Genomic DNA, 25367 nt, shown 5'->3' with positions numbered 1-25367 from the left:
ACATGGCGGACGGAACGCGGCCAGCCCCGCGCCCTCCGCGCGACACTATTGGTGGCCATGCCTGCCACTCATCGTCCTCACCACCCTGGTTGGCTGGCGGGGGCGGAGCCAGGCACTGTGGAACCACAACAACAAACAGAGCCGGGGAGCGCGCCAGCGCGGGGAGCAGATGGGGGTGGTGTGCGGCGCGCTGCCAGCAGACACGCACTTCCGAGGCTGCGCCGCAGCTCCCATAATGCGCCGCGCCGGTGGCTGTGTATTTCCATAAAGCACGTGTGTCGGGGTCACGCGGTAGTGCCAATCAGCTGTACCCTTCCCTGCAACGCCCTGCCGCGGTAGGGGCGGGAGTGTCACGCGGCGGGAAGGAGTTAGTAAGAGGACGCTTCTCGGCCCATGTGCTGTGGCCGGGTGCAGTGATTGGCTGTTCGCGTGCGCGGTGCCCCGGGGTGGTGGAAGGCGCGAAATGCGATGCTCCTGAGGGCGGGTGAGTGGCGCGGGGCTGGGCGGCCGCGACTTGCCTCGGCCGCGTCCCGGTGGGCCGCACCAGCGCCGGGCGGACCTGCTTGCAGCAGCCGGGTAGCGGCGGCCGGAGCGTGATGGGCTGGGCCCTGGGCCGCTTCGCTTCGCTTCGCTCCGCTCTGGCCTGCTGATCGGCCTCCCTGCGGGGCGCGTCCCTGCTCCCGAGCTGCCGCTGCGTGAAGGTCAAGCGGTTTCTCTTTGCTTTTGGGATTTGCGGTACTTGCTGCAGGGTCTTACCTGGTTGGTTCGTGTAGGCAGTTCCCAGGTCCTTTGCGTAACCTTGTCTGCTGTCCCCTTCACAACTTTTTCCACGTAGAAAGCTCTTTTTTTTTCGTTTTTATTCTTGCCTGTGCCTTTGCTGAGTTTCTGCTGAATGCTGTTTCTGTAAATCTTTTCAGTTTGCCCCTTTGATTGCAAGAGACTTGACCGGTTTTAACTGTAAACATTCAGAGTAAGCCTTCCACCAATGCAGTAAAGCCTCACTCAAGAAATAGCAGCAAAGTACTCAATACTGTTCAGCATGTTATAGAAAAGCTGTACAGGAGAAAACATGGTCACAGGATGCAACAGACCAGAAACAAAGAGCATTACTCCTTTTTCTTTTTTCCGTAGAGTATTTTTGGGTGTGAAGGATGGACTTCTCGGTGATTGCTATTGGAGATGTACAAAATGTGCTCTCAGCTATGCAGAAGAACTTGGAGTGCCCAATATGGTATGCCAGCAGAATAATTTGAACCCTATATTAATATAGTTAATGAGCCTTTTTGGTTTTCTCTCTTTTCCTTTCAAATGCTTTGTCAGTTCTATGGGTTATCAGAAAGGAAAAATAATTGCATTTTAAGGCTAAGTATACTGATGTTTTGTAAGGCTCAAGTGAGAAAGACCACCTGTATTTTATTCTTATGTTCTAGTAAATTATGCTTTTCTGTAACAGCATAAATGTGTTAGTCCTCTATCCAGTTAGGCAAAAAATGTAGCTGATTGGGTTAGAGTGTTGTTTGCAAAGCAGCCTGGGTCTTTGTCCTTTGTCTCTGAAAGGTAAGTGAAGTCTGTAGTTCTTTAATGCAAACACATGCTGAGATGGCGTAGGTTCTAGTTAAAGCCTAGCTGACTAGAATATCTGATAAGCTTTTGAAAGACTCTTGCTTTCATTGAACGACACTGCTGAAGTTTATTCTGTCTGTGGTGGTGAATGTCTTTAAATCCTTACATTTTAAATCTCTTTGGAAAGGTTTTACTTTGGTGCCATTGGAAAACCAAACTAATTTATGTGTTGGTAATAACATCTATTACAAAGGCAAAGAGCAGAAAGCATAGAATGTCTGTAGCGCTACACAGGAAAAAACTTGCACCCAAACTTTTTTGAAGCAGTAGCATGCTTTTTGCTGAGGTATCGCCATTGAATGGTTGACGTGGTTATTCATTGACTTATCAAACCATGTTACAAGAGCCAGAATAGAAACTGTTCCCCACATCTGCTGCTTATTGCATGTGGAATTTGATGGAATAACAAAATATCTCAGAAAGTGATTTTGCACTGTCTGGTACTGCTGATTGTCGGGAGGAAGCTGACTTCACTGTGGAATGGGGGTTTTCAATATCTGCTTTTTCTATATTTGTGCAATAAAGATCATGGAACTGTGTACTGTTTAGCTTAAATAGGGAGAGACATTGTGAATGGCAGTTCATAACCAGTATTTTAATGTGCCTACCAGTGTTGTTGGTATTTATTAACTGGACAGAGGGCTGTGAATATGGTGAGGTTGGGCCTGTCTCACTTCATTTCCATATGTGACATTAAGGCTAAAAGGTATAATTTTTTTCTATTAGGGCAAATAAAAATACTAAAACATCCCAAAATATGAACAACTGAGATTGAGAAATGAATAATGCGTGCAAAAGCAATGCTGAGGGTGCTTTTGGCTCTTGGTGTATATTTTGCTATAGGCCCTGCTACAGGCTGTTCTGCAATCATGGGGTTATATTTGTTTTGTCTGTTTTCGTCCAAGGTATATTGTTGTGGCTGTTTAATTGGAATCATTTAGTATGAACTTTTTTACATACTACTAGGTTGGAGACAGAACAAGTTGGAAGGAGGCTTCCATACGTACATACACGGTCCATGAAACTCATGAAACCTTTCTTGTGTAACAGGGGTTTGTAATACAATGTATGCTGAATTAGAAGGAATACCTTAAACATTTATTTGTGTTGACACATCTGTGTGTTTGGTTTATACAAACATAGTAAAAGAGTCCAGTGGGCTCCTGAACCCAACAGAACTACGTTGTCCTTTACTCTTGTTATGGGAGGTCAGTGTTGAAAAGTTGACATTAGTGATCTAACACCAAATTTCCTGCCCTGCTGAACTGGCATTTCCAGAAAATGCTGTCTTTTTGCCAGAGGCAAACAAAGACTGAAGAACTAGTAGATGTGTATATATCATATAATGACAGCATTTGTTACTGTACATTGTTCTCAAATGAAAAATTGTCAAATGTGTCCTACTTCTTTTCCCCACCAAGTTTTCTTCTTTTATGTTCAGAAAAGTGACTGTGTTTCTGAATCTTACTTTGTTGCTCCTATTTTATATGTAACTTCTGTGTTCTTATTTTTCTCCATTTTTCTTTTTGCAGCTTGGATGTGTTAGAAGAGCCAGTTTCAACAAGATGTGATCATGTATTCTGCAGGTAGGTATGAAAACTGGGGGTTGCAATGCTTAGTCAATCTGTTATTATTCTACAGATAAGCTTTTTTAGTGCTAAGGGTGTATGCTATGTTTTGATAACTTAACATATAGCTATTTTAGGGGAAAAATCAATTCTGAATAAGAAACAACTGCAGTTTCACAGGGGATTGATTAAGTCATTGTAACATTGGAACACGAATACAGGCATTGAACTTGATAATGAAGGATTTCTACGAAGTGGTGCGCACCTAGGCTCAGTTTTAAAGCAAATAAGTCTTCCCTTTTGTTACCATTGTGATTATTCTGTTTTGCTAGGTTCTGCATGCTCAAACTCTTCAGCAAAAAGAAAAAAGCTGTGATACAGTGTCCTCTGTGTAAGGCTGAAGTTACCAAGAGGTAATGCATCTTTGCAAGTGGGCCTGAGGATGAGAAGTTTGAACTCTAAGGAAAAGTTAATCGTTACCTTAAAAATATTTTAGCAGAAGACTGAAATTAAAGAGAAGCGGTGGTTATGAAGTAAGCTGTCAGTTCTAAAGGAGTAACTCTTTAGTGCCTTATCTCAATATAAACTTTTTTGAGTGATCGCAGGTGAAGGCACCGTTCTTAGCAAACATTTGTGCTATCAAGTCTAGACTGTGTCATTGCTCAAGTGTTACAACTCGTTTCTCTGTGCTAAACCTACGTGAGGAAAAATATGAAATTTTCACTTTGTGACAGGTTTAGTTCCTGTAGTAATGGTTGTTTGGGGGAATCATGGTGTTGTTCCTTGGCAGCAATTTCTCATTGTCTCATCTTCCGCTTTGGCGTTTTACTCCTTTTTGTTCAACCAAAATTCTAGGAGAATTATTAATAGTTGACCCATACGTTTGTCTTAAAACAACTCATGTGGTGATGTTATTTCAGAAGTCTGAAAGAAAATTCCAGATTTAAGCAACTAATTGAGGGATTGTTGGAAACTATCCATGCGTTTGAGCTTGACACTGGAGTAAAGTGTAAGTGTCGTGAGTGTATACGCCCAACTTTTTTTTAAATACTATTTTGACATTTGTATCAATTATTTGCAGAGTATCCCATTTACTGTGCAGTACTTAATATGGGAAGAATTATCAAAAGTTTTTTCCTGCATGTAGAAGCATAAGTTCCATTAAGTTCCCAAGATTCTCCTATGATAACCTTTTGAACAGTCTTAAGGGCTTTTACTGTGCATTTGATGACTCCAACCAATGTTATTTTCTGTTCCTGAAATATGGCTGAGCATGTATCAAAAAGTCTTTTATCTATAACTGTGTCGCAAAGTCTGGCTCTTGGATATGCTCGGCCTTGCAGCTTTAGCTTGTTAAATAGTCTTAGAGCCTGAATTAGCAAGTGCTATAACAGTGTACGTTAACTTGTCCATTCAGATATACCCTTTTGGAATTCAAATTTATCCTTTCTAGTACTCAGTGCCTTGTAAAGGGTGTTGGCCATTCAGACACATGGTTGTTTATATTTTGGGAAACTACTGTTGTTGGGGCAGGTGGTGGTTTGTGAGGTTTGGGTTTTTCTTTCCTTAGTATATGGTGCTATAAAAACTAGAATTCCTTTTCAAATTCTTTTCAACTTGTTCAGTCATTCTAAAATCACTACTACTAGATCCTGTTCGTGCTAGATTATCCATATAAACAAAATTGGTTGGGAAAATTAGTTGGCAAGATCAAGATTTTACTTAATACTTGAAGAGTACTCATAAAGAACAATCAGACTAATAATTCAATATATAATACCTGTTGTGCTCAGTGTAAGAAAATATTTTTGCTTTTTTTTTCCTTTTGACATTTTTCAGTTTTAAACAGTCATTGCCTTCCTAAAACATCCACAGAAGCCACTGCTGCTGAGTTCCTGTGTAAAGAAAGTTCTGTCATCCAAAGTAAGGGCTTCCGAAACAGGGAAAAAAGTGCTAAAGAAAATGGACAAGAAAACTACACCTCGGTATTTCCTGTCCCCCACCCCCAGTTTATTTTTGTGGATTGCTTAGTGTTTTACTTGGAATGTGTATACATGTATATACATAAATGAATGGAATACGAGATTTTGGGGTTGCTTTCAGATCACTGTTTGACTTGAATATTGTTCTAGATGAGGACATCTAAATATTTTTGTCTTTGTAACCTATTTTAAAAAGTTGTTTGTATAAAATTACCTTAACTTAAAGATAATATTGCCATAATATATTCTCTTCCTGAAACCGGGATTGAAAGCTTTTTATACTGCTTGTTTAATGATGCTGTCTATCTACTGGTAGACTTTTTACTTTTTTAGTCGTAAGATGATGAAGATGTCTTAAGAATTCTTAACACATTACCCAACTTAGGGTGGTTGCTGCATGTATGAGTTTGTTCATGGTATGCTGTTTCTTATCTCATCTGCTCTGTGCTGAACAGAATGTTAAGATAAAACTGTTAATGATTTGAGCTGTTAAATGCGTAATTGTTTCTATTAACATATTCCATTACTGATACCACTGTGATAAATTACCTGTACTGGATTTTTGTGTAGAGGCTACCAATTTAAATACTTAGTTCATATGTGTCAGCTTCCCTGCTGTAGTTTGAATAAGTATAATTACTTCTTTTTTTTTTTTTTTTAAAAATAGCCTACTGTTGTAAATAACTATTCCTTTCTATTTTCCTGTCAACAGGAAGCTGATGTGGATACACAGCTTACAGATACCAGGGTCAAAAGGTGTTCCCAAAGAAACAAAACCCAGAAACGTGACTCTGAAAAAGGGATTTATATAGAGTTCGGTAAGACCTGTTGTACCTCCATACTAGTTGAGCTTATGTATAATACTTGCAAAGTAATGAAAGGTGATGAAGTTCAAACTCTTTATAAACACTAGTTTCTCCTTACCACTCAAAATGAGAACACAAGGACAAATGATGGACAATTCCAAGTTGGTAAATCAAAGGGGTTTGTTGGGGTTTTTTTACATAACTTATTGTATTGTAGGAAATAGTGCTGCTGTAGTGAACATTTAAGGCTCAGTGTGCAAGATTCAAAGAAAAAATGCTTACAGATGTGAAAAAAGTTATAGCTGTTATAACTAATGATAACTTCTGTTTTCTAAAGAATATTAAGCCTTGTCACCAGTATTTGAGGCTCTAATTAGTAACCAGAGATAAGAATGAAATCTAATGGAGAAAAGAATATTTCATTTCTGTCTATCCAAGCTTTTCAGAATTTCCTTTTTATCTGGTGCTGACTTCTGCAAGAAACAAGATAAATGCTGGACATAGTTCATTTTCTCCCTGTCCCTTCAAGGAAGGTTTAACAGATAGTATTTGTTGCCTTTTGTATTTTCCTTGTTGCTTCTGCAAAGATCAATGAAAGGATCTGAGACAGATATTCGAATATATTGCTCTGACTTCCAGTTCTAAATTCTAAATACTAGCAGCTGTTTCACGTATAAATTTAGAAATTAGGAACTATTAGCTAATTTACTCTTGGTAGCTCTTTGTTAGCAGTTGCTGTATTTAAACAGAATTTTATGGTGGAGCCTTGTAGATATTTATACATAGAAATGACAATAAGGTAAAATGTTGCACAATTGAACTTGATTTCATCTGATAAAAGTTGAAAGCATCTACCAGTAGAAAGAACTAAGCATACATGCTTCTGTGATAATAAACACTGAATCTGGCAAGTCATCTTTCTCTGAATCATTTCAACCATGGTAACAGCTGATTTGTTTTTAGGCTCAGATTCATCTGAAGAGCTTTTTAAACAGGCAAGCCATAGCAGGTAAGCAAAGGTGATGAAGGAATTAATATTTTCTAAAGACAATAGCTCCGTATTCTCATTCCTATGTTTTAGTTTCTTAGCATAGGACTGACAGAATTCTTCAAGCTAATGAGTGATTGTCAACTTTGAGGGCCTCAGAGTAGAATGGGTAGCTGGCTCCCATCAGTTTGTCATATAGTATGCTTTAGAGCTATTTTCTAAATGTTTTGTTACTTACACAGGCATTAGATCTTCAAGAGAAAAGCATGTACTATGCTTTAGAATGTAAATGTTAAATTCAGAAATGTGGGAGGGGATCTTTTAAAGAAATGGCCTGAAACTCTGAAAGGATCTAGTTGTGGCAAGTGTGAATCATGCAGCCTCACTTCTCCAAAAACTACTTCAGAAAGCAAAAAGGGGAAAACTAAGTATCGTATTTTATTGTGGCTTTCTCTGTATCAAAAGTAGATTTCCCTCCCCAACAGGTCAGAAGACAAAGAAGCGCTTCAGATTTCATCTCAAGAAAAGCTAGAAGAACTTAAGAGTGCTGAGAAGGGGAATGAATATTCTTGCAATGCACAGCCTGACAAGCTGAGTGCTAAAGGAATAATTCTACCAAACGTCATAGGTGTGTTTGTTTGGTGACAAACAATGATTAAGCTTGAAAGACCACAAGTTAACACTTTGATTTCACGTGATTAGATATGTATACTTGCAGTCCTCTATGTTGTAGTTTTGTTGATGCCTACAGCTGATGACTATGTAATACAATACGATACCTGTAGACTAGATACTTAAAATGTGGATATTCTGTGCACGGGAACACAAGGGAAAAAAGTAACTTAATCAAAGTGCAAAACTTACTCTATTCTCCATAAGCCATATTATCCCTTGTAACATGAGTAGAGAGCACTGTCTGGTAGTTCATGTAAGAAGCTGGATGAACATGTCATATGTAATTTGATTTTTTTTTTTTTTTTTTCCCTTTCTCTAGAGGGAGATTTGTGTGGTGTAATATTCATTTTGGGTGGGAAGTAAGAACAGTTCTTTTAAAACAAAATAGTCATTAAGCTTGTAATTGTTCTCATGCATGTTAAAAAAGGCTTAGTAATTTATAATACCTGTAAATCTTCAGGTGAAAGTGATTTCTTGAAGGAAGGCTTGAGCAAGAAAAGCACTCAGAGCATCACTGAACACGCCAAACCTGGCCAAGTGAATATGACTGAAAACGAGAGTTCTCCTTTAAATGTTCTTGCTGTAGACCTACTCACAGAGCAGTGTGACAGAATAGGTAACGACAGTTCCTTAAGGAATGAGGACACATCTTTCTTGAACACAGGAGAAATGGATGCAGAGCGGTGTCAGTGCAATAGTAAAAGCAAAGAGTTTCACTTAAAAGGTAGCTCAGAGAGCAAGTTGGATAAAAGCAAGGAAACAGATATTGCTGTACAAAGTGTGGAAGCTGTGGAAATGTATGAACCTGAGAATGATTCTTTCCATGAAAAAGAACTTCCTCTGGAGAAACTACTTCAGCCAGAGACACCTCACTGTGCTACCCTGAATCAAGTCTCTAGGAAGAGACTGAAGCGAAGCATTCAGAAAGTCAATGAATGGTTTTCAAAAAGCAACGAGATTCTGTCTTCTAACTCTTCCCAGGATTCTGCTGGAGCAACTGATGTTTCAGATGGAGATGTATGTTTATCAGATAAAGATTCTTGTATTTCAGAAAAGACTGACCCTATGGTACATTCCATGGAAATTGCAGTGATTGAGGAAAACAAGAAATGGTCAAAACAAACAGCAGATAGCATCAAAGACAAAATATTTGGGAAAACGTACAAGAGAGAGAGAAAGTCAAATACTCCTATTAATTTGAGAGGTGTTATACCCGCTACAAAAAACGAAGATGTGGCTGCTGATCAGAAGTGCTTGAATAATTCCAGCAAAGACAGACTAAAACGAAAAAGGAAGACTGCTCGCGTCCTGCAACCTGAGGATTTCATCAAGAAAAAAGATGAAGAGGCAGGTGAGTGCCCTCCAAGTGTTAAACAGTGCCTTGGAGATGCTGAAAAGAGAAGATGTGATGAAAGTTCTGCTGTAAATGAGAATCACCTCTCTGAGAACAGAGAGGATAATACACTAGCAGAACTTGGAGTAGGAGCAGGATCCATATGGAAAAAAGATACTGAAAAGATGACTAGCAAGCACTGTGATGGGGAGCTAGAACTGAATAAATGTGATGAGAAAAGCACCAAAAAAAAAAGTTCTACAGCAAAACAATGCAGGCGTTCCACTAGAACCATGTGTGCTCTACAGCTAGTGGTGGATAGAAATGCTCTTTCCCCTGATCCAACCGAGCCACAGATTGATAGCTATCCAAGCAGTGAAGAACCAAGGAAAGTTGATTCTGAGCAAAGGCAAGTCAGACGCAGCAGGAGGCTTCAGTTAGTTTCTGACAAAACTACAAGAGAGACAGGAAAAGGAGTAGTAATTAAGGGAGCGAGAACATATGACAATGATCATGAAGGGGCTTTGTTTGGAGTCCAAAGGAATGTGTTAGTTCACACTTCTGAATGCAAAGACCGCTGTGAGCCGCAGGGTACCTTGCATTTCAAGCCACTCTCTAATCTGAAGGGTAGTGATCTGGAAGCAAATGAAACACAGATTGGTCTAAAGAATTCACTTGACACTGCAGAAACTGGAATAAGTCTCTTCAATCCTACATCTTCACATCAGTGTTCAAATTTTAGTTCCTTTGCACCTGATGCAGGTTTTCAAGAAGGTGAAATACTAGGTAGCCCTTTCCTCCTACAGTCTCCTTCAATGACTGTTTTGCAAACTGCTTCCCACCCACCTGAAGACATAACTGAATCATGTACTGCTTTTCCCCAGGACAGTGGACATGATACACAAAATGTTCCAGGGGACTTAATAACTGAAAAGTTGCCAGTGGCTAAAAATGTTTTGGATTTGACCAAGGAGGCTGAAGATAGTGAGTTAGACACACAGTACCTACGAAATATATTTAGGCATTCAAAACGCCTGTCATTTAGCCTTTATCCTGCTCCTATGAAGGCGTGTGCAGTAGAGGATGCTGCTTCTGAAACTTTAAAGATACCATGTGCTGATCAGGTAGAAAATAAGTGTAGCAAATACTTAAAAACAGAAAACTTGCAAGAAGAGAAAACAACTGCTGAAAGCTTGAACAGTGTTTGTGAGAAAGAGAAGCTTAAGACCTGTGAATCTGCTTGTGTTAGTACTGTGACTTGCTTTGTTGGCAATGCTGAATGTATGCACACAGGGGAACATGAAGATGTTTCACAGGTTGCAAATCAAAGGACTCTGACACCAGTAAGAATGCGTAGTGCTGGGACTGAAGACAAGAACAAATCACAAAAAGGGGAGCAGGGAAGTGAAAAGACAGTGTCAAATGACGTAGGGATAGAAAGTGAGTTGAGACAGAATCCAATCGAAAGTAATAGAAGCCAAAGCGATCAGAGTAATATAGAAGAGCGCATATTCGAAAGAACCGATTTAGACACAGTCAATGAAATATGTTTCAGTTCAGAAAGCAATCAAGCAGGAAAGACCAAAGTTGTGGACAGCAAAGGAACTATGCTACGCCTTCAGTCCAGATCAATGATTTGTCCTGCAATTTGTCAGCAAAGGCCTGCTGTATTCAGCTGTGAAGTCATTGGGAAAAAAAGTAGCAAAAGAGAAAGAAAACAAGTGAAGGGGAATGAAGAACAAGCAACCCAAACTGGTAGCACAGGGATGCCTGAGTGTTTGGTTGCAGAAGAACCTCTTAAAGCAAATAATGATTTTACAGGTTGGTCTGAAACCCCTGATGGTTTACTGTGCTCTGATGATGCTATTGAAGAGAACACTAGCTTTTCTGAAACTGATAGGAGAGAAAGATCTGCCGTGTTTGTAAAAGGAAGTGACAATGCCCTGGTTAAAGAGCTACGCAGTAGAAATGTAAGTTCTAAGCCACGATCTCGAAGAAAAGCACAGAAACTGCGATCTTCAGATGAAGAATCTAGCGAGGATGAAGATTTTCCATGTTTTCAGACATTACTATTTGGCAAATCAGTAAGCACACCTTTGCAGATCAATAAACAAGTGACATCTGAGGCAGAGTCTTCAGTAAGTCCTATCACATTGCCTCACAATGGGAGTCAAGATGACAGTAATAGGCAGAAAATGCCTGAAGCTGCCCTAAGTAATGGGTGTGTTTCACCAAGCCAGGAGTCGGAATGCTCTATCAACTTATTTTCTTCCCAGTCCCACATGTCTGAAGAATCAGTTGATGGAGCACAAGAGCTGAAGAAACCTTTAATACAAGTTCATACATCCAAACAAGTGAGCAGTGTGAATGAGAGTAAAGAAACTTTTCAGAGTCATGTTGGAGGGCTGAAGAGAAGCAAAACTAACTTCAAAGATGAACGCAAAGAAGATCCAAACATGGGAGCAAACCTAGGTACAAACCAAGATTTTTATCTCTGCAGCTGTGTTTGTAATTTCATTGCACCTAGGTTTTTGGTGTTTGCATGGGAACTTCTGTTCTGTATTTATGTGGTTCTTGTATCAGCCCTAAACAATCAAAAAACCTCTCAGTGCTTTATTTCCTGAAAATTAAGCTATTCCAATATTCTTCAGAGCAAAAATGAGTAGGCTGGGCACTAGGGGCTGGACTGAGTCTGTCTGCATATTAACTTTTGAGTGAAATGCAAACTTTCTTACTGCAATGTGATACTTGCATCTATCAGCAAAATTTCATAAAGCTTGCCTAAGCCGTTTCCCCAGATGAAGTGTTTGTTGAAATTGGCTGTAGAATTCTGTAGTGCTTACTTTCACCTTTTTATGGCTTTCATAAATATTTAGGACTCTTTCATTACCACTGAAACAGTTTAAGTTCTGTTTAATTTGCCAGATGTGTGACTTGGTATTCTTTGAAATGTTCACTTAAAGTCGATCTGAGCATCTAATGTAAGTGTTTTCAAAACTTGTCACTTTATTGTAGTTAACCGTTGGCTGAAAGGTCTGTGTGGTAAGAGATTATGGATAGTGTTTGTCGGGTTTGGGTTGTTTTTTTCTTTAACTCAGCTTTTCTTCCACCTTCTTCAAGGTGAAGCATCTGGGTATGACAGTGAAACGAGTAATGCAGAAGATACATGTGGACCATTCTCTCAGGGTGAAATCCTTACTACACAGGTAAGCGAGTTTATGCACTGACCTCTAAAAGCAGTTTGCATTCTAGCACATAAGCAAGCACATGAAAGCTGTGAAGTCAGTGTAGTGGGAAACTGCTGTCATCATAACTTCTTGTGTTGCTAGAGTACTTCCAAGAGCATAATTAATGAAGAATTGTAGAACTGCTTCCATGATGTTACTTGTCCAACTTTGCCTTCCATGGTAACATTACATTCTAATGGCTGTAACTTATGTGGTATTGATGGCAGTGCTTAATTGTGGGAGATGCTAGTTAATGAATCTCCACACTTGACTGATGTTGGAAGCCTCAGCTTCCTGTGTTTAAAAACTCTGTTGACAGGAATTTATAAAGGTTGGTGATAAGAACTGGATTTGCTGCATTATGATATTTAGAAGCATGGAGACTTGCCTGCCAAGGGTGAAGATCAAATCATTCCATATTAGAGTATTATAGATATAAGACCCAACAGGCAGTGTCCAATGAAAGGTGTGTCTAGCACAGTACATTTTCTCTACTATTAATTTCATGATTACTGCTTGCTGGCCTGACTTTGTGTTGGGTGATTGGTGTGGGGATTTTTCAGTTGTGGGTTTTTGGGGGTTTTGGTGTGGTTTGTGTTTTGTTTTATTTGGTGGGGGTTTTTGTGGTTTTTTGTGTCAGGTTTTTTTTTTTTTGTCCTCTGTAACTTCAAGGTAGGTCTTATGCCCAATCTCTCGTCAGCATTGACAGACCTACGGGTTTTAATATATGTGACAGAAGACTGAATTTCGTTTTTGTGCTTTATGGGTGGTTCTTCTGTTTACTGCGTCAGTGCAAGAATGTTCAACTGGCAGGACATTGCTCCCTGATGTAGCTTCATTGATAAGAGTCTCTAGGATATGCTTGGGTTGAATGGAATAGTGGCAGTATGGATTGGTGGGGAGTTTTTTTGTTTGTGTAGTGGTGGTTTTCTGGTTTGTTATGGGTTTCTTATTGTTTCAGTAACAAGGAAGTTCCACACGGTGCCAGTAATAGAGCTACAAATGTAGTATCCAGTGCTGTAGAAACTGCTTTATCCTGCATGGTGAAGGTTTTAGGTTTTTGAAGGAATCCTTTGAGCTCTTCTTACGAGGAGGTGTATGTGGCATGTTTTAGTAGAGGATATGGTAATTTTTGAGAGAGAATGTAAGGAAGAGTAGGATGAAATATTTTATTCCTTTTAAACAGTCTTTGGGGCTTTCAGTAATGGTGGAAAGCGCAGAGGCTCAATACTTGATGTTCATTATTAAATTTTAAGTGGCTAATGCAAACTAATGCAGTTGGGACAAAACGACTTTCAAAGAAATCTGTGCAGAAGTTTTGTTTTGTTTTTCCTGACTGATTAAACTCTGCTGAGCCATCTGAACTGAATTAATTTGAATAGCAAAATCACTTGCATGGTTGTTAGGGGTTTTTTATTTTGACATAGTGTGTGTGCATTATTTGTCACAGTAAAAGCACCACAGTCTCCTTTTGAACATGTGGTAAAAACTAATTCAAAATAATTTTGCTGTTTCTAATTTTCAAGCTTTTGTTAAAGAAATTAACCTTACTGTTTAAAACTGAATTTACTGATGTTGGCATAATTGTGTATCCTTTGCAGCAGAAGAATGCTATGCAAAATAACCTAAAAAAACTTCAGCAAGAAATGGCTGTACTTGAAGCAGTGCTAAAGCAGCATGGAAGTCAGGACTGTGAATTTTTACCTATCCATAAGGAACTTCCACATTCCAATACTGAAGGAACACTTGGAATGGAACAAATGAGACAAAGAGGTAAATAGCAATGAAAACCTTTCCCAACTTTCTTACGAACAGCTGTATGACTATTACTAGTTCCCTCTACCACAAATTACAGTGTTAATTTAAGATTGATACGTTAGCAGAAGTTTACCCAAATTCAGCTGTTCAGCAAGACATACATGTTTTGTTTGCAACTTGGCTACTACACTTAGTCTAAAAAAAACTCCTGTTACAGATCTGTGTGGAATTACAGGTGTGGTTGTATACATGGTGTGAGTAGGCCTTGTGCCTTGGCTGTACTAATCCATGTCGCTGTTCTGTCAGTTCTAGTTGTATTCTTTGTTTTCTTTCACTGGAACGGGTAAGGGATTGGAAGAGTGGCTGATCACCCAAAAGGACTTGGCTTCTATTGCTGTGGTAGAAATTGTCCTTTAGCATATCAAGGAACAAGACAGAAATTAGGTTAGGCATCTGTTGGCTGTTAAAAGTAATACAGTGCAGATAGGCTGCTGATGGGCAAAGAAGAGGATACCTACAGCGGTGTGCAAGTCCCCTGAACAGGACATGAACACAGACTTCCTAGCTCACATCTTAGTTTTGTAGATTATTTAGTATTCGAAATAAAATGTAGTTGTTAGCTGTGCTTCAAGTGGCTTAGTATTCTCTTTTGGGACCCTTACTTCTCTAAAGTGTATCTGGATTGAGATTTTAGAGAATGCTTGACTTCTTACCTGAAGGAACAATTAAGAACAGTTGCTTTTATTTTGCTTAAGAACTATTTTTCTTTTTTAAAGGCGCAGAGTCAACCTCGGAAGGGAATTTTGAAAATCATAACCGCAGCAGTTCAAAGGGATTTTCAGCCAATGATTTCTGTGTTATGTCAAGTGATTCTCTCAGCAGTAAAATCAAAGAGTTAGAAAAAGAAAGGTAAATGGTTTTGGTTGGGGTTTTTTGGTGGGTTTTTTTACTTTTCATTCTAAAATTGTATTTTAAATAAAAAGGGCGGAGAGGATAAAATCTTGACATAAATACCTCTCAGCTTTTAAGCAATTACAACAGCTTAGCTGTTGCTACATGATTCTGATACTTAGAAGAGTAAAAAAGGTATGTCCCTCTCAAGGTCTCCAGAATTGTTGCTTTCATCTTCTAAATACTCTATGTCAAAGAGACCAGATTTGGAGGAAGGCCTTCAGTGTGACAGTGTTCTGAAGAACAAAGCTCCTTCTGATAAGACAAAACCTGTGCAAGAAGCAGTGCAAGAATGTAGTCAGTCTCAGCTTGAAGCAGGTAACGTTTAAGAGGGATCCAGCACATTTTGATTTCTGCCTTTTTTTTTTTTTTCCATGGTTTTCATCAGCAAGATACAACTTGTAAATCAAGGATTTTAATTTGTATGTTCCTGATCAATTTAAAAAGATGTTATCACTTATTTGGTTGGTTTTGTTTCATAGCCCAACCGTATAGCTGCCTATCAGGGTGGGGTTCAACAACAGGTTGTAATGGGAGTTATCATCTGTCTCACATATAAATCAATATTTCTTGACAGTACCTGTGCTACTGAAAGTTTCACAGGTCTTCTAGTGTCTCAGGTATAGATCAGGAAAAAGTAATGATAGAGGCAAAGGTGAAGTAATAAACAAATAAGGAGAGGAAGTGACTGCAACATTTGACCTTGAAAGGTAGAGCAACAACCTTCCACCATGACTACAAGAAGGATGAAATTGTTTCAAGGAGTAATTTCTCTTTTCCTTCAGAAAACATAGATGAGCAGAAACCTGGGACCAGGCTAAACAGTGCATCTGTCTTATCAAATCTTTCTGGAAATAAGACCAGGAGTCCAAATAACTCTTCCTCCTCTGTAAGGCTTCTTAACCCGCAAACTGCAGAAGCAACAAATAGTTCCATGGTAGCTCAGAAATCTAATAAAAGCTGCACTCAAGAATGTAAATCAAAGAGAAGTGTGTGTTTTCCTATATCTGTTCTGCGCAATGCCTCTGGGAAAGAAAATGCTACAAGTCCAGTTGTGACTAACAGGAAAGAAATGTCGATTGTGGCATCAGGTCTGAATCAAAGTGAACATGTAAGTACATTTCAGAAGTTTTAGACATCCCTTGTTAATTGTTCGTGATTACCACTATTGTCCTCGATATAGAGAGATCTGAGTATATTGGAAACTAATCTTACAGGAATTGCAGGTTAGTCATACAGCAACTCAAGTCAAACTTTTTCACTACTGAAAATAGGAAGCATGCTGCCTGTAAACAGCAGTATTGAGCTTAGTGAAGTTTGAACTTTAAATGACTGCCTGCTGTCTGGGGTAGAAACCCCTTGTTCCAAAGCAAGAGGACTTTATTTCTGGAAAGCCTTGGGGCTTGGAGGGGACTGGGTTGTTTTGTTGGTTGGTTCCCTTAATGTTCTCAGATGCTACTGCTTTACCCAAATTCTGAGCCATAGTGAGGATTTCTGTAATTAATCAATACTGAGTTGCTAATAAACCTGTTTCTATGATCCATTTCCAGGAGGATATGTCTTTTGGTTTATAAACTACTGGCCAAGAGCTCTTCTTTACTTTAGCCTGTTGAATGGTGCCAGAATTACTGACTTTTAAGGAAGTGCACATTCTGTGTGCCAACAGAAATAAAACCATTACTTTAAATAAACTATCATATTATGTTATACTCCTATAAACTGGAGTTGTTGGGTTTTTTAATCTGTTTTGCTAGCTATTAATTTTCTAAACTGCTTTTCAGTTGGTGGTCCAGAAGTTTGCAAGAAAAACTCAGAGCGCTTTATCTAATCGCATTACTGAAGGAACAACCCATGTCATAATGAAAACAGGTTTGTTGGGAGCTATATCAACACATCCTATATTTACGTGCCATATAGAATTTTAACTCTAGGCTAACCATCAAGCAAACAGTTCAGCAATAAATTTGAATAAGTTTGAGGAGAAGGTATTAATTGTTCTCTATCATAATTTTTTTTGTTTAAACTTAATCTTTCTTATTCTGTTTCACAGAATCAGAGTTGAGGGTATGTTTTGCTTCCTTTTGTGATTGGAAGTTAATGTTACTTAATTTTTTCTTTCCTCCAGCTGTTTGGTCACAATTTTCAGGTGTTTACAGCATGCTAACATGAAGCAGTTCAGAACCAACCAAAAAGAAAGCAAAGTAGTTCCTAAAGAAATGAGATACAGACATTCTGGAAATAGGATGCTATTTTGGTTTCCTAATCCCTTGCAGTAATTGTAAATGCTGTTTCATTCTAAATTTTTGAAAGAAACTTATATTGAATAGGAAACTGGAAGCAGGACTTAACTGTATGTATAACTGATGGTGGTTGATTGTGAAGGCATGCTTCCATAGGAACAAAGCAACACTACCATTTCATCATAACTATTATTTGTGTGCTTAATTAAGGTACTTAGATTAGGTTTTGCTCTTTGGTAAGACTCAAGAATCCCACTATTAAAAGCTTGAAGGAACTTTTTAGGAACTTCAGTACGATACTACAGTTTCAAATTTGACAAATGTATTCTGAAACAGCATTATATTGACTTCAGAAAAGCATAACATTCATCAGTAAAATTTAGTTACTGTATTGCTGCATCTAGACATAGGTTCTATTTAAGCGCTCTACTGATCGTATCACCTAGCTTTTAACCAACATTTTCTCAAACAGCAAAAATTTGAGCCAAATCTGGGTGTGGGTATGCTATATACTGTGTTTACATTTTGCTTCATAGAAGCACTTCTGGCTGGCTTGTATTTGGATACAATCCATCACATAAGCTTTTCTTGCTTTTGAAAACCACCATAGAAAAGGAGCCAGAAAATCCTGTTACTCAAATCTATGGACTCAATTTTTGCCTTTCTTCAGGAAATATATCATAGACACCATGACTGTACACTTTTAGAGAGGTACACTGTTCTGTCTTCATACAAATACAGATAGGATAAACTGCCTTCTGCAGTCATGCCTGTTCTGGTGGAGTAGAAGATGATCGTAAATGGCTAGTCATATAAAAGTTTGTGCCAACACTAAGCACTGAATCCTACTGTTTGTGTCCTCTGTCTTGACTAGTATTCATGCTTTTTGTTGCCTCTTATCTCTACTGAATAACTAAAAAAGGTTCAGAAGTTGTACATGTTATTAGTTTCTGTTCCATTCCTTCAGTTTAGTAGAACTAGGACACTAGAATTTCAGAACCTTTCTATAGATGGTCTTGGTATTTTGCTGCTACACTTGGCAAAAAAACGTCTGCTTTAAGGTACAAATAACCTGAACTGGTTTTGTTTGTTGATTTGGTTTTTTCCACTAATGGCAAAACTGAGTGAGATCTTATTCTCATTTGTTCTGCAGATAAGGAGCTGGTGTGTGAACGGACACTGAAGTACTTTCTGGGTATTGCAGGAAGAAAATGGGTAGTTAGTTACCAGTGTAAGTATAACTTGTTTTGGAGCTACATGGTCTCTGCCCTTCTGCCACAAATGTACACTTCAATTGTTCTGGTTAAAAAAAAAAAAAAAAAAATCCTTGTCTTGGCATCTGATGTTTTGCAGAGTTTCTTCTAAATACTTTAAAATAAATAATTAAAATAAAAAACCCCACACCCAACAACAGAACAACAACCAACCAAACAGCAATATCAAGCTGCTGCTGCTTCTGAATACTTTTCCTGCTTTCAAATAACTACATTGGATTGCTCCACACGCTGACAGAAGCCTTTCCTCCCTCTTTATTTAAATCTTTGAGATGCATGGCATCAGTTATTGAAAAATTAATATTATTTATAAAAGGTAAAAAAATTCTTTAAGTTCTTTCAGGCATCATATTGTATTCAGTTTCCCATAGTACAAATATCTTCAATTTAATATAGCAATGAAGTCAAGACTGTTGGCAGTAGAATTTGGCTGGATAAAATGACTTGTCCTGTTCTGATCTTTCTATTTAGGGGTAATTCAGTCTTTTAAAGAAGGAAGGATACTGGATGAGGTAGGTCTTTTATCTTGAGTGAAATGTCAGATGCATAAGCAATGCTGTTAGACCTATTAGTAACCTCAGATATTGTCTAAATATTTAATATATGGAAATTCAGCTCTAAAAAGTGGGACTCTAGTTTTACCAGATGCTAGGACCAAAAGCTACACTTAGCCTACATGTATTAATTGTTATTGAAGACATAGTGGGTCCCCATTGTTTTTTGGAATGGGTTATAGGCATATTTTTTTATAAGTGTTCCTACTGATATTGATGGATTACAGCATAGAGGAAAAGATCTATTGTTTGCTGAAGGAAACAATGTTGGAACATAGCTATATACATAGTTTTGGGGGTTTTTTAACTTTTAGAATAGCCAACTACTGAAAACTTGTTCCAGCAGTTACTACCCTTCCTGGTAGAAATGGCTTACTTGGTATGACCTGGATTTTTGTTTTCCTGGGTAGTATTTGGATTTTCATTCTCTAGTGCAGATTTTTGAATAATGTCACATTAGTGACACTGTATAGATTTCCTATATCTAATGAGCAGAAATGCCCGCTTTCTGGTACGAAATCCATATGTCCTTTTGTCAAGCCAAGGGTGAAGAAGAAAATTCTTAGCCCCAAAAAGGCCCTAGGAAGGGATATTAAAGGTCCTCCATTGCTTGGAGCGAGAGGGGGATGTTGCTACAGAATTGACAGGGAATGCTAGAACGTGGGACGGCTGTTAACATGGTCATACACTCTCACATTGCTTTAAGCAAGGAGAAGAGCCTCCAATTGTAATGAAAACCAAAATTTTCTCAAGTACACTGAAAATATACAGCTGTTCTTCGTACTCTTGTAGCAGGTTAGACTGCATGGAAGTTTTGGAGAAGTTTGAAGAAAGTATCCGAGAAATAGGACTCTGAGTCAGATGTAGGCCTGACATTATCAATGCAGCACTGTATTTGTTATTAATCTATATACTAAGTGAATGCCTTGAAATAAAGTAGATGTTGAAGATCTAGAGGTTGTACTGATTAATTTCTATCAAATGAGACTTTATTGACAAGTTAATTATAGTCTTGGAGTGTGTCCCTTTTACAGTGTGCTAGACTACTATACAGTTTGACTATAATTTGTTTATTTAAACATGGTCTGATGCTGCAGGGATTTCATTACTGCTCTCCATCATTTTTCTTGAAAAGCCTTTTAATTAATTTTCTGCACACACTTAGTTGTAAGGTTTCCAGTTCTGATATCTGGCAACTTCTTCCTTTTCCGATCAGAACTCTGACCAGGAAAGTGTTCTCAGTCTCTAACTTCGGATTGCTTCTTTATGTTATGTTCCAGGAGAACTTTGAAGTTAGAGGAGATGTAATCAACGGGAGAAACCACCAAGGACCTAAGAGGGCTAGACAGTCACTGACTGAAAAGGTCTGAGCACATCAGGGATGAAAATCCTGTCCTGCTGTGGCTGTTTCAGCCATGTGGCTATGCTAGCTGACTATCTGGAACTTGTTCCAATTTCTCTGCTGTTCTGTACATACAGAGTTATACAAATTAAGCATTTCTGTCAATGAAAGGTGAGGTCTGTTAGCAGCAGAGCAGATATGCTCAAGTGACTCACTGTGCTGAGAGTGAATGCTATCTTTTTATACCATCAGTATAGGATAGCACAGGGTTGGGGGGTTTTGAATGATGTTTTGTTTTGTAGGTCACAAAGAGCTTCAGATATACTTTGTGAAACAGCGATCACTTGATAACCAGTCCTAGAAGTGCAATGAAACCAGCATGTTGGATATTGTCCTTTAAAGATACCAGATGTGCTCTGTTAACATGTTCCTTGTTTTTCAGATCTTTAAAGGCTTTGAGATCTGTTGCTGTGGACCTTTCACTGATATGACTACAGGTGTGTCATTTTAGTGGAATTAAATGAACTCTTAGCTTAAAAAATATTTAGAGGGGGATTGTGTGCGTCCAGCAGAATTTTACACTTGACCTCTTCTTGGATACTCTTGTACCTCTTTTGCTCTGAAACTTTCAAAACACCCATGTGAGGTATAGTATAGGTAGAGGACTTGATTCGGTTCTATCTCCAGATAGAATGAAAATGCTGTTCTCTTCTGTTTGGATGTCTCAGAGAACCAGCAATTTTGCTGTATTTCAAAACAAGCCTTTTATCTAGTTTATCTCTGATTCTCTAGCAATGAAGGAAAAGCATTAATATCATGCTAGCTGGTAATTGAGATGCTGTTGAATACTTGCATTTGAGCAATTTTTCTTCTGTCTTAGTAAACAGTTCCGAAGTATCTTTTTTCCAGCAGTTGACACATCGTCAGTGTAATCTTCGCTCTCTAGCAGCAGATGTTAAAAGTGAAACACACAACAAAGCCATGAGTTTATATATAAAGAAAAAGCTGAGCAGGATAGCTTGGGTTTGTTACTTTAAAATTGAATAAAGTATAGTAGATGTTTTGAAAATTTAAAATAGAATTTTTCTACTTAAAATATTTGTACCCCTCTTCCCATTTTTGTGGCTTATACAGCAGGTGCTTTCTGATTTGTCCAATATAACCTTATTTTTGACTGGGCGAAATATCCTCACATCTCTTGACATTTACAATAATTACTACAGGATGCAGTGCTTTTACCTGCTGCAGTGATCACCACTTGTGACTTATACTCAAGAGACTTGCTTGTCGTCTTCGCTATCAATTCAAACAATTCAGTTCTCATTGTTAATGAGAGATAATCACAGTTTTAACTTCTGATTTTTAATTTTAGTTTCATGTCTTACATCCTTATGATAGCAAGAAATAAATTGTTAGTGACTTTCTCTTTGTTTTGGGCATGTGGTGTTTTGCCTTTTCAGGGTGTTTTTGTTTTGTTTAGTCCTGACTAGAGGGTGAGGGAAGAGTGTGAATTGATGTTCCTCAGCAGGCCAGAAAGTGAAAGGACTTACTCTCTACTAAGGCTTACATTTCTTTCAAATCGTGGTAGTTTATATCTCGGAACAAACACATGGGGGCTTAAGGAATGGTATCAGTTTCAATGTGATATAAAGCATAGAAGTAATAGACTGTTTATCTGATTTCTTCAGAACATCTAGAATGGATGGTGGAGCTTTGTGGTGCCTCTGTTGTGAAGCAACTTCATCTGTTCACACACAGAACAGTGAGTGTTAATGAACATTACACTTAACATGGGTACGTAATGCACATGTTGAAAGATTACATGGCCTTCATGGGCTTGTCAAAGACTGGTGCATACAGGTATGTTAGAGAGGACTGTCTGCACGGCAATGGTGCCAAACCGCATGGCAAAGTTCTTGTGTTCTAGGCTCTGGCCACTCTGTAGTACAAGACAGGCTAACTTGTAGTGGAAAGCCGATCAGAGTACTCTGTTTAGGCCAGATAGTGCCGATTTCAAGAGAGGTTAGTTGAGCCCCACTCTGCACTACAAAAAGCCATTGATGCCTTAACTTAGTCACAGCATTCCTGGAGAGAAGTCACAGAAAAATCTTAGGAACTCATGTCTTTCTCCCTCTACTACCACTTCTTAAAGTCCTCTCTGAAGTGATGCACTGAAGCAGAGTTAGCCTAGTTATCGCTCTCAGCAGATAGGTGTGAGAGTGATTTAATGACAGGCAGATAACAGTAGTATTTATACTTTTTCTTGAAATCCTAGAGTTCTACTGCTGTCGTGGTTGTGCAGCCAGATGCTTGGATGGAAAACACAGATTATAGAGGTAAAATAACTTGCTGTCATGGACTGTTTTATGGTACACATCTAGTGTCTTTATCACCGCAGTCTTTTTAGTAGTTAAATATCAGAGAGGTTTGTAGAGGAATTGAAATAAAAATCCTACTGCATCTGGAGATGGAGGTATATCTTGGAAGAAAAGTCTGGAAGGGTGAGGTGTATTTCTCAAGAATCAGCAATGGAGTTTTAAAAGGTAGTCTGGTGGGCAAATACTGTTCTTGGCTCAGTTGTCCTGTGTATCATCAGCTTTACAGAAACTTTTCTGACTGAAGATAGTTTCTAAAAGGTGGGGAAGCGTGCTAGTCCTTGGGGGACTAGTAAGGTCAGGGAGAAAGCCTCAGATAGGACAAGATTTTCTTGGTCTGGAAAGAATATCTAGCTACAAAGTGTTAACTGATACAGCTTTGCCTTCCCCCCACCCCACCCCACCCCACCCCATTTTTTTTTTTTTTTTTTTTTCTAAAATCAAAATACTCCAGAGACACCATGAGACCTTGAAAGTGCAGGTGTTCCAGACTAACTTACTTTTAAATGAGATGGAGTTATGAAATGAATGGGAGCCAGTTGGGCTACAGTGGAGTTCAACAAAAAAATGGAGCAGGAGGATGATATAAAAACAACAGCTGTTTCCATGGCACTGGGAAAATGAGAAAATACAAAGATCCTGAAACAGTGAAGAACAGTCTGGGAGCACTTCAGTAATTTTCTATTGCTTCTCTTTTAATGACTTAATGTCACGTACTTAGCATGACTGAGCAGACAGGAACTGAGGTTCTGTCACTGAAGTCCTAAATTAAAATCCAAGGACTGCACTCTTCCTTTTTTGTGTTTATTCTGTGGTGTTCAGAACTTACTGCCTGACTGTTTGCCAAACAGCTATGTATTTTTTTTTTTTGAGCAGCAATATTACCTGCATTGTTAAAAGGAGTGCCACATCAGTGTTTTTAGACTTAATTTTTATCAAGGCCTTTAAAATATCAAAGATAAAGCAAATAGCTTAATCTGAAAGACGTCAGTAAGCTCACCTTAAGCTTGCTTTGACTCATTGATAACGGTTTTATCGTTTGTGTCTTTGTTTTCCAGCAATCCAGCTAAAGAATGATGTTGCCATGGTGACTCGAGAGTGGGTATTAGACAGTGTGGCTTGCTATGAGCGCCAGGAGTTCGGTGCTTACCTTGTGTCCTAAGGGTGATCTGCAGTTCTTTTTCCATTGCTCAGAAATTCTTACTCGTGCTGGTAGTTTGGTAATCATTTTAAGGACTGAGAATTTTTAAGTCACTTATGCAGAGATGATGTGTGTGTGGTGGTGGTGTTCAGAGTAAAAAAAATCCTACACTTTTATTAACAATAAAGTTACTTAAACAACATTACCATGTAAAGATGGAATTACCCAGTGTTCTTTAAAGATTAACGTTTCTAATTTCAAACTAGTCCTTTAATGTAAAACAAATTTTTAAAGTTAGAAAATGTAGAACACAGCCTTCTCAGAGAAATGATGAGGTATTATTTACCATTGCAGCCAGAGTCTGCTTATATACTTAGGGACATTTTGGAGACAATCATTTAAAAGAGTAATATTGGGCTCAGGGCTTGAAGTATAATGTACTTGCACTTCCGAGTAACTTCCATATATTCATTTTGCGTAAATACATACCCTGAATAAGGGTGTATACCAATGTAATGCAATATTATTTTGTCATTACTGATGCATCAGCCTGGTTAATCATAGGCCATAGATTATAGTTGTGTTGAAACCTATACAAACATCTTTCCCATTGTATATAAAAGTGCCAACTTGCCCTAACCAGGAAAATTATTCACAAGTACAGCCCCTAAAAAGCCAACACTTGATTCTCAACATAAACCGATCCTTAAAGCGACGAGTCTATACCAGTGTGGCACCGATGAAGAGGTAACACGCGCTTTAGTATCCCAGTGACCTATAATAAGCCCTATAAGAATCTGCTTCTATAATAGTCCCTGCCTGCAAAATGAGACCGCAAGAAAATAAACTGCTTTTTATGGAAGAAAATATGTTGCTTGTGTCTGTTGCCAAGCAATTCAACTTCATAAATAATATTCTACTTTCAGAGCAGAAAGAACCTGCTTTCATAAATTTGTTTAAAAAAAATGTAGCTGAGTTCAGAGAATTGTTCAGTGCTCAGCTGCTGCTAGGTTGTCTTGGAAAGTATAGAAAGTATGTTTGTAAATACTGGAATGATCAAAAGAAATAAAATTATTTTGACAAGTATTTTACTTAATTGTTTAGCTGCTGTGATGTGAATCAGTCACTCAGTCACTACATTGAGCCGTATGAGAGAAAATATCTGAAGTCCAGCCTCCTGGAATGGGGGAAGGGAGCGGAGACTTACTGGAGGAGGTCAAAAATGTAAATTAGGATTTCGGAGCTGGAATCAGAATCGTAATTTCCATCAGCCCGAGAAGCAAATGTGTTATCAAGTGTCTTGCAGTTGCCAAGTGGAGGCAAAAGGCATTGCTATTGGTAGTGTGAGTGTTGGAAGCATTTGTTCATTGATGTACATTACTGTTTTCTTCTATGTGACGGTATTTCATAACTATTGAGGCTGTTCAATACAGCCTCAACTTCAGACTGATGCTACTCTTATCTATAGAGCCTCCATTGGTGGTCATGGTGGGTGGGGTTTTTTTTTTATAATCTACGATTCGAAAGATA

At 38.5% G+C, this 25367-nt stretch overlaps 1 protein-coding gene across 2 annotated transcripts; it reads left to right on the top strand.

Annotated features, from left to right (window-relative positions):
- Nucleotides 1-1151: 1151 nt before the first annotated feature.
- Nucleotides 1152-23858, top strand: BRCA1 (BRCA1 DNA repair associated). 2 transcript variants are annotated; one of them, XM_086477838.1, is made up of 21 exons: nt 1152-1231; nt 3156-3209; nt 3524-3604; nt 4112-4200; nt 5031-5176; nt 5886-5991; nt 6943-6988; nt 7453-7595; nt 8103-11447; nt 12096-12181; nt 13804-13975; nt 15047-15229; nt 15697-16022; nt 16693-16780; nt 18305-18382; nt 18897-18937; nt 20260-20343; nt 20764-20818; nt 22010-22083; nt 22597-22657; nt 23755-23858. In XM_086477838.1, the coding sequence occupies exons 1-21, from the start codon at nt 1152-1154 to the stop codon at nt 23856-23858; spliced, it is 5442 nt and encodes a 1813-aa protein (XP_086333964.1). The 2 variants fall into 2 exon arrangements, with proteins under 2 accessions (XP_086333964.1, XP_086333965.1); XM_086477839.1 differs by lacking the exon at nt 15047-15229 and having other exon boundaries at nt 12102-12181.
- Nucleotides 23859-25367: the final 1509 nt, after the last annotated feature.

Source organism: Leptosomus discolor, chromosome 25, assembly GCF_034619465.1.
Source record: "Leptosomus discolor isolate bLepDis1 chromosome 25, bLepDis1.hap2, whole genome shotgun sequence".
NCBI classification, from domain to species: domain Eukaryota; kingdom Metazoa; phylum Chordata; class Aves; order Leptosomiformes; family Leptosomidae; genus Leptosomus; species Leptosomus discolor.
This window is presented reverse-complemented; position numbering and strand designations above follow the sequence as displayed.

What these genes read in the sequence shown, in the direction of transcription:
- BRCA1 (XM_086477838.1), top strand. Translation starts at nt 1,152, where the DNA reads ATGGACTTCTCGGTGATTGCTATTGGAGATGTACAAAATGTGCTCTCA. An exon ending in AATTCTACCAAACGTCATAG is followed by an intron (nt 7,596 to 8,102) that starts GTGTGTTTGTTT and finishes GTAAATCTTCAG; the next exon opens with GTGAAAGTGATTTCTTGAAG. An exon ending in GTGAAATCCTTACTACACAG is followed by an intron (nt 12,182 to 13,803) that starts GTAAGCGAGTTT and finishes TATCCTTTGCAG; the next exon opens with CAGAAGAATGCTATGCAAAA.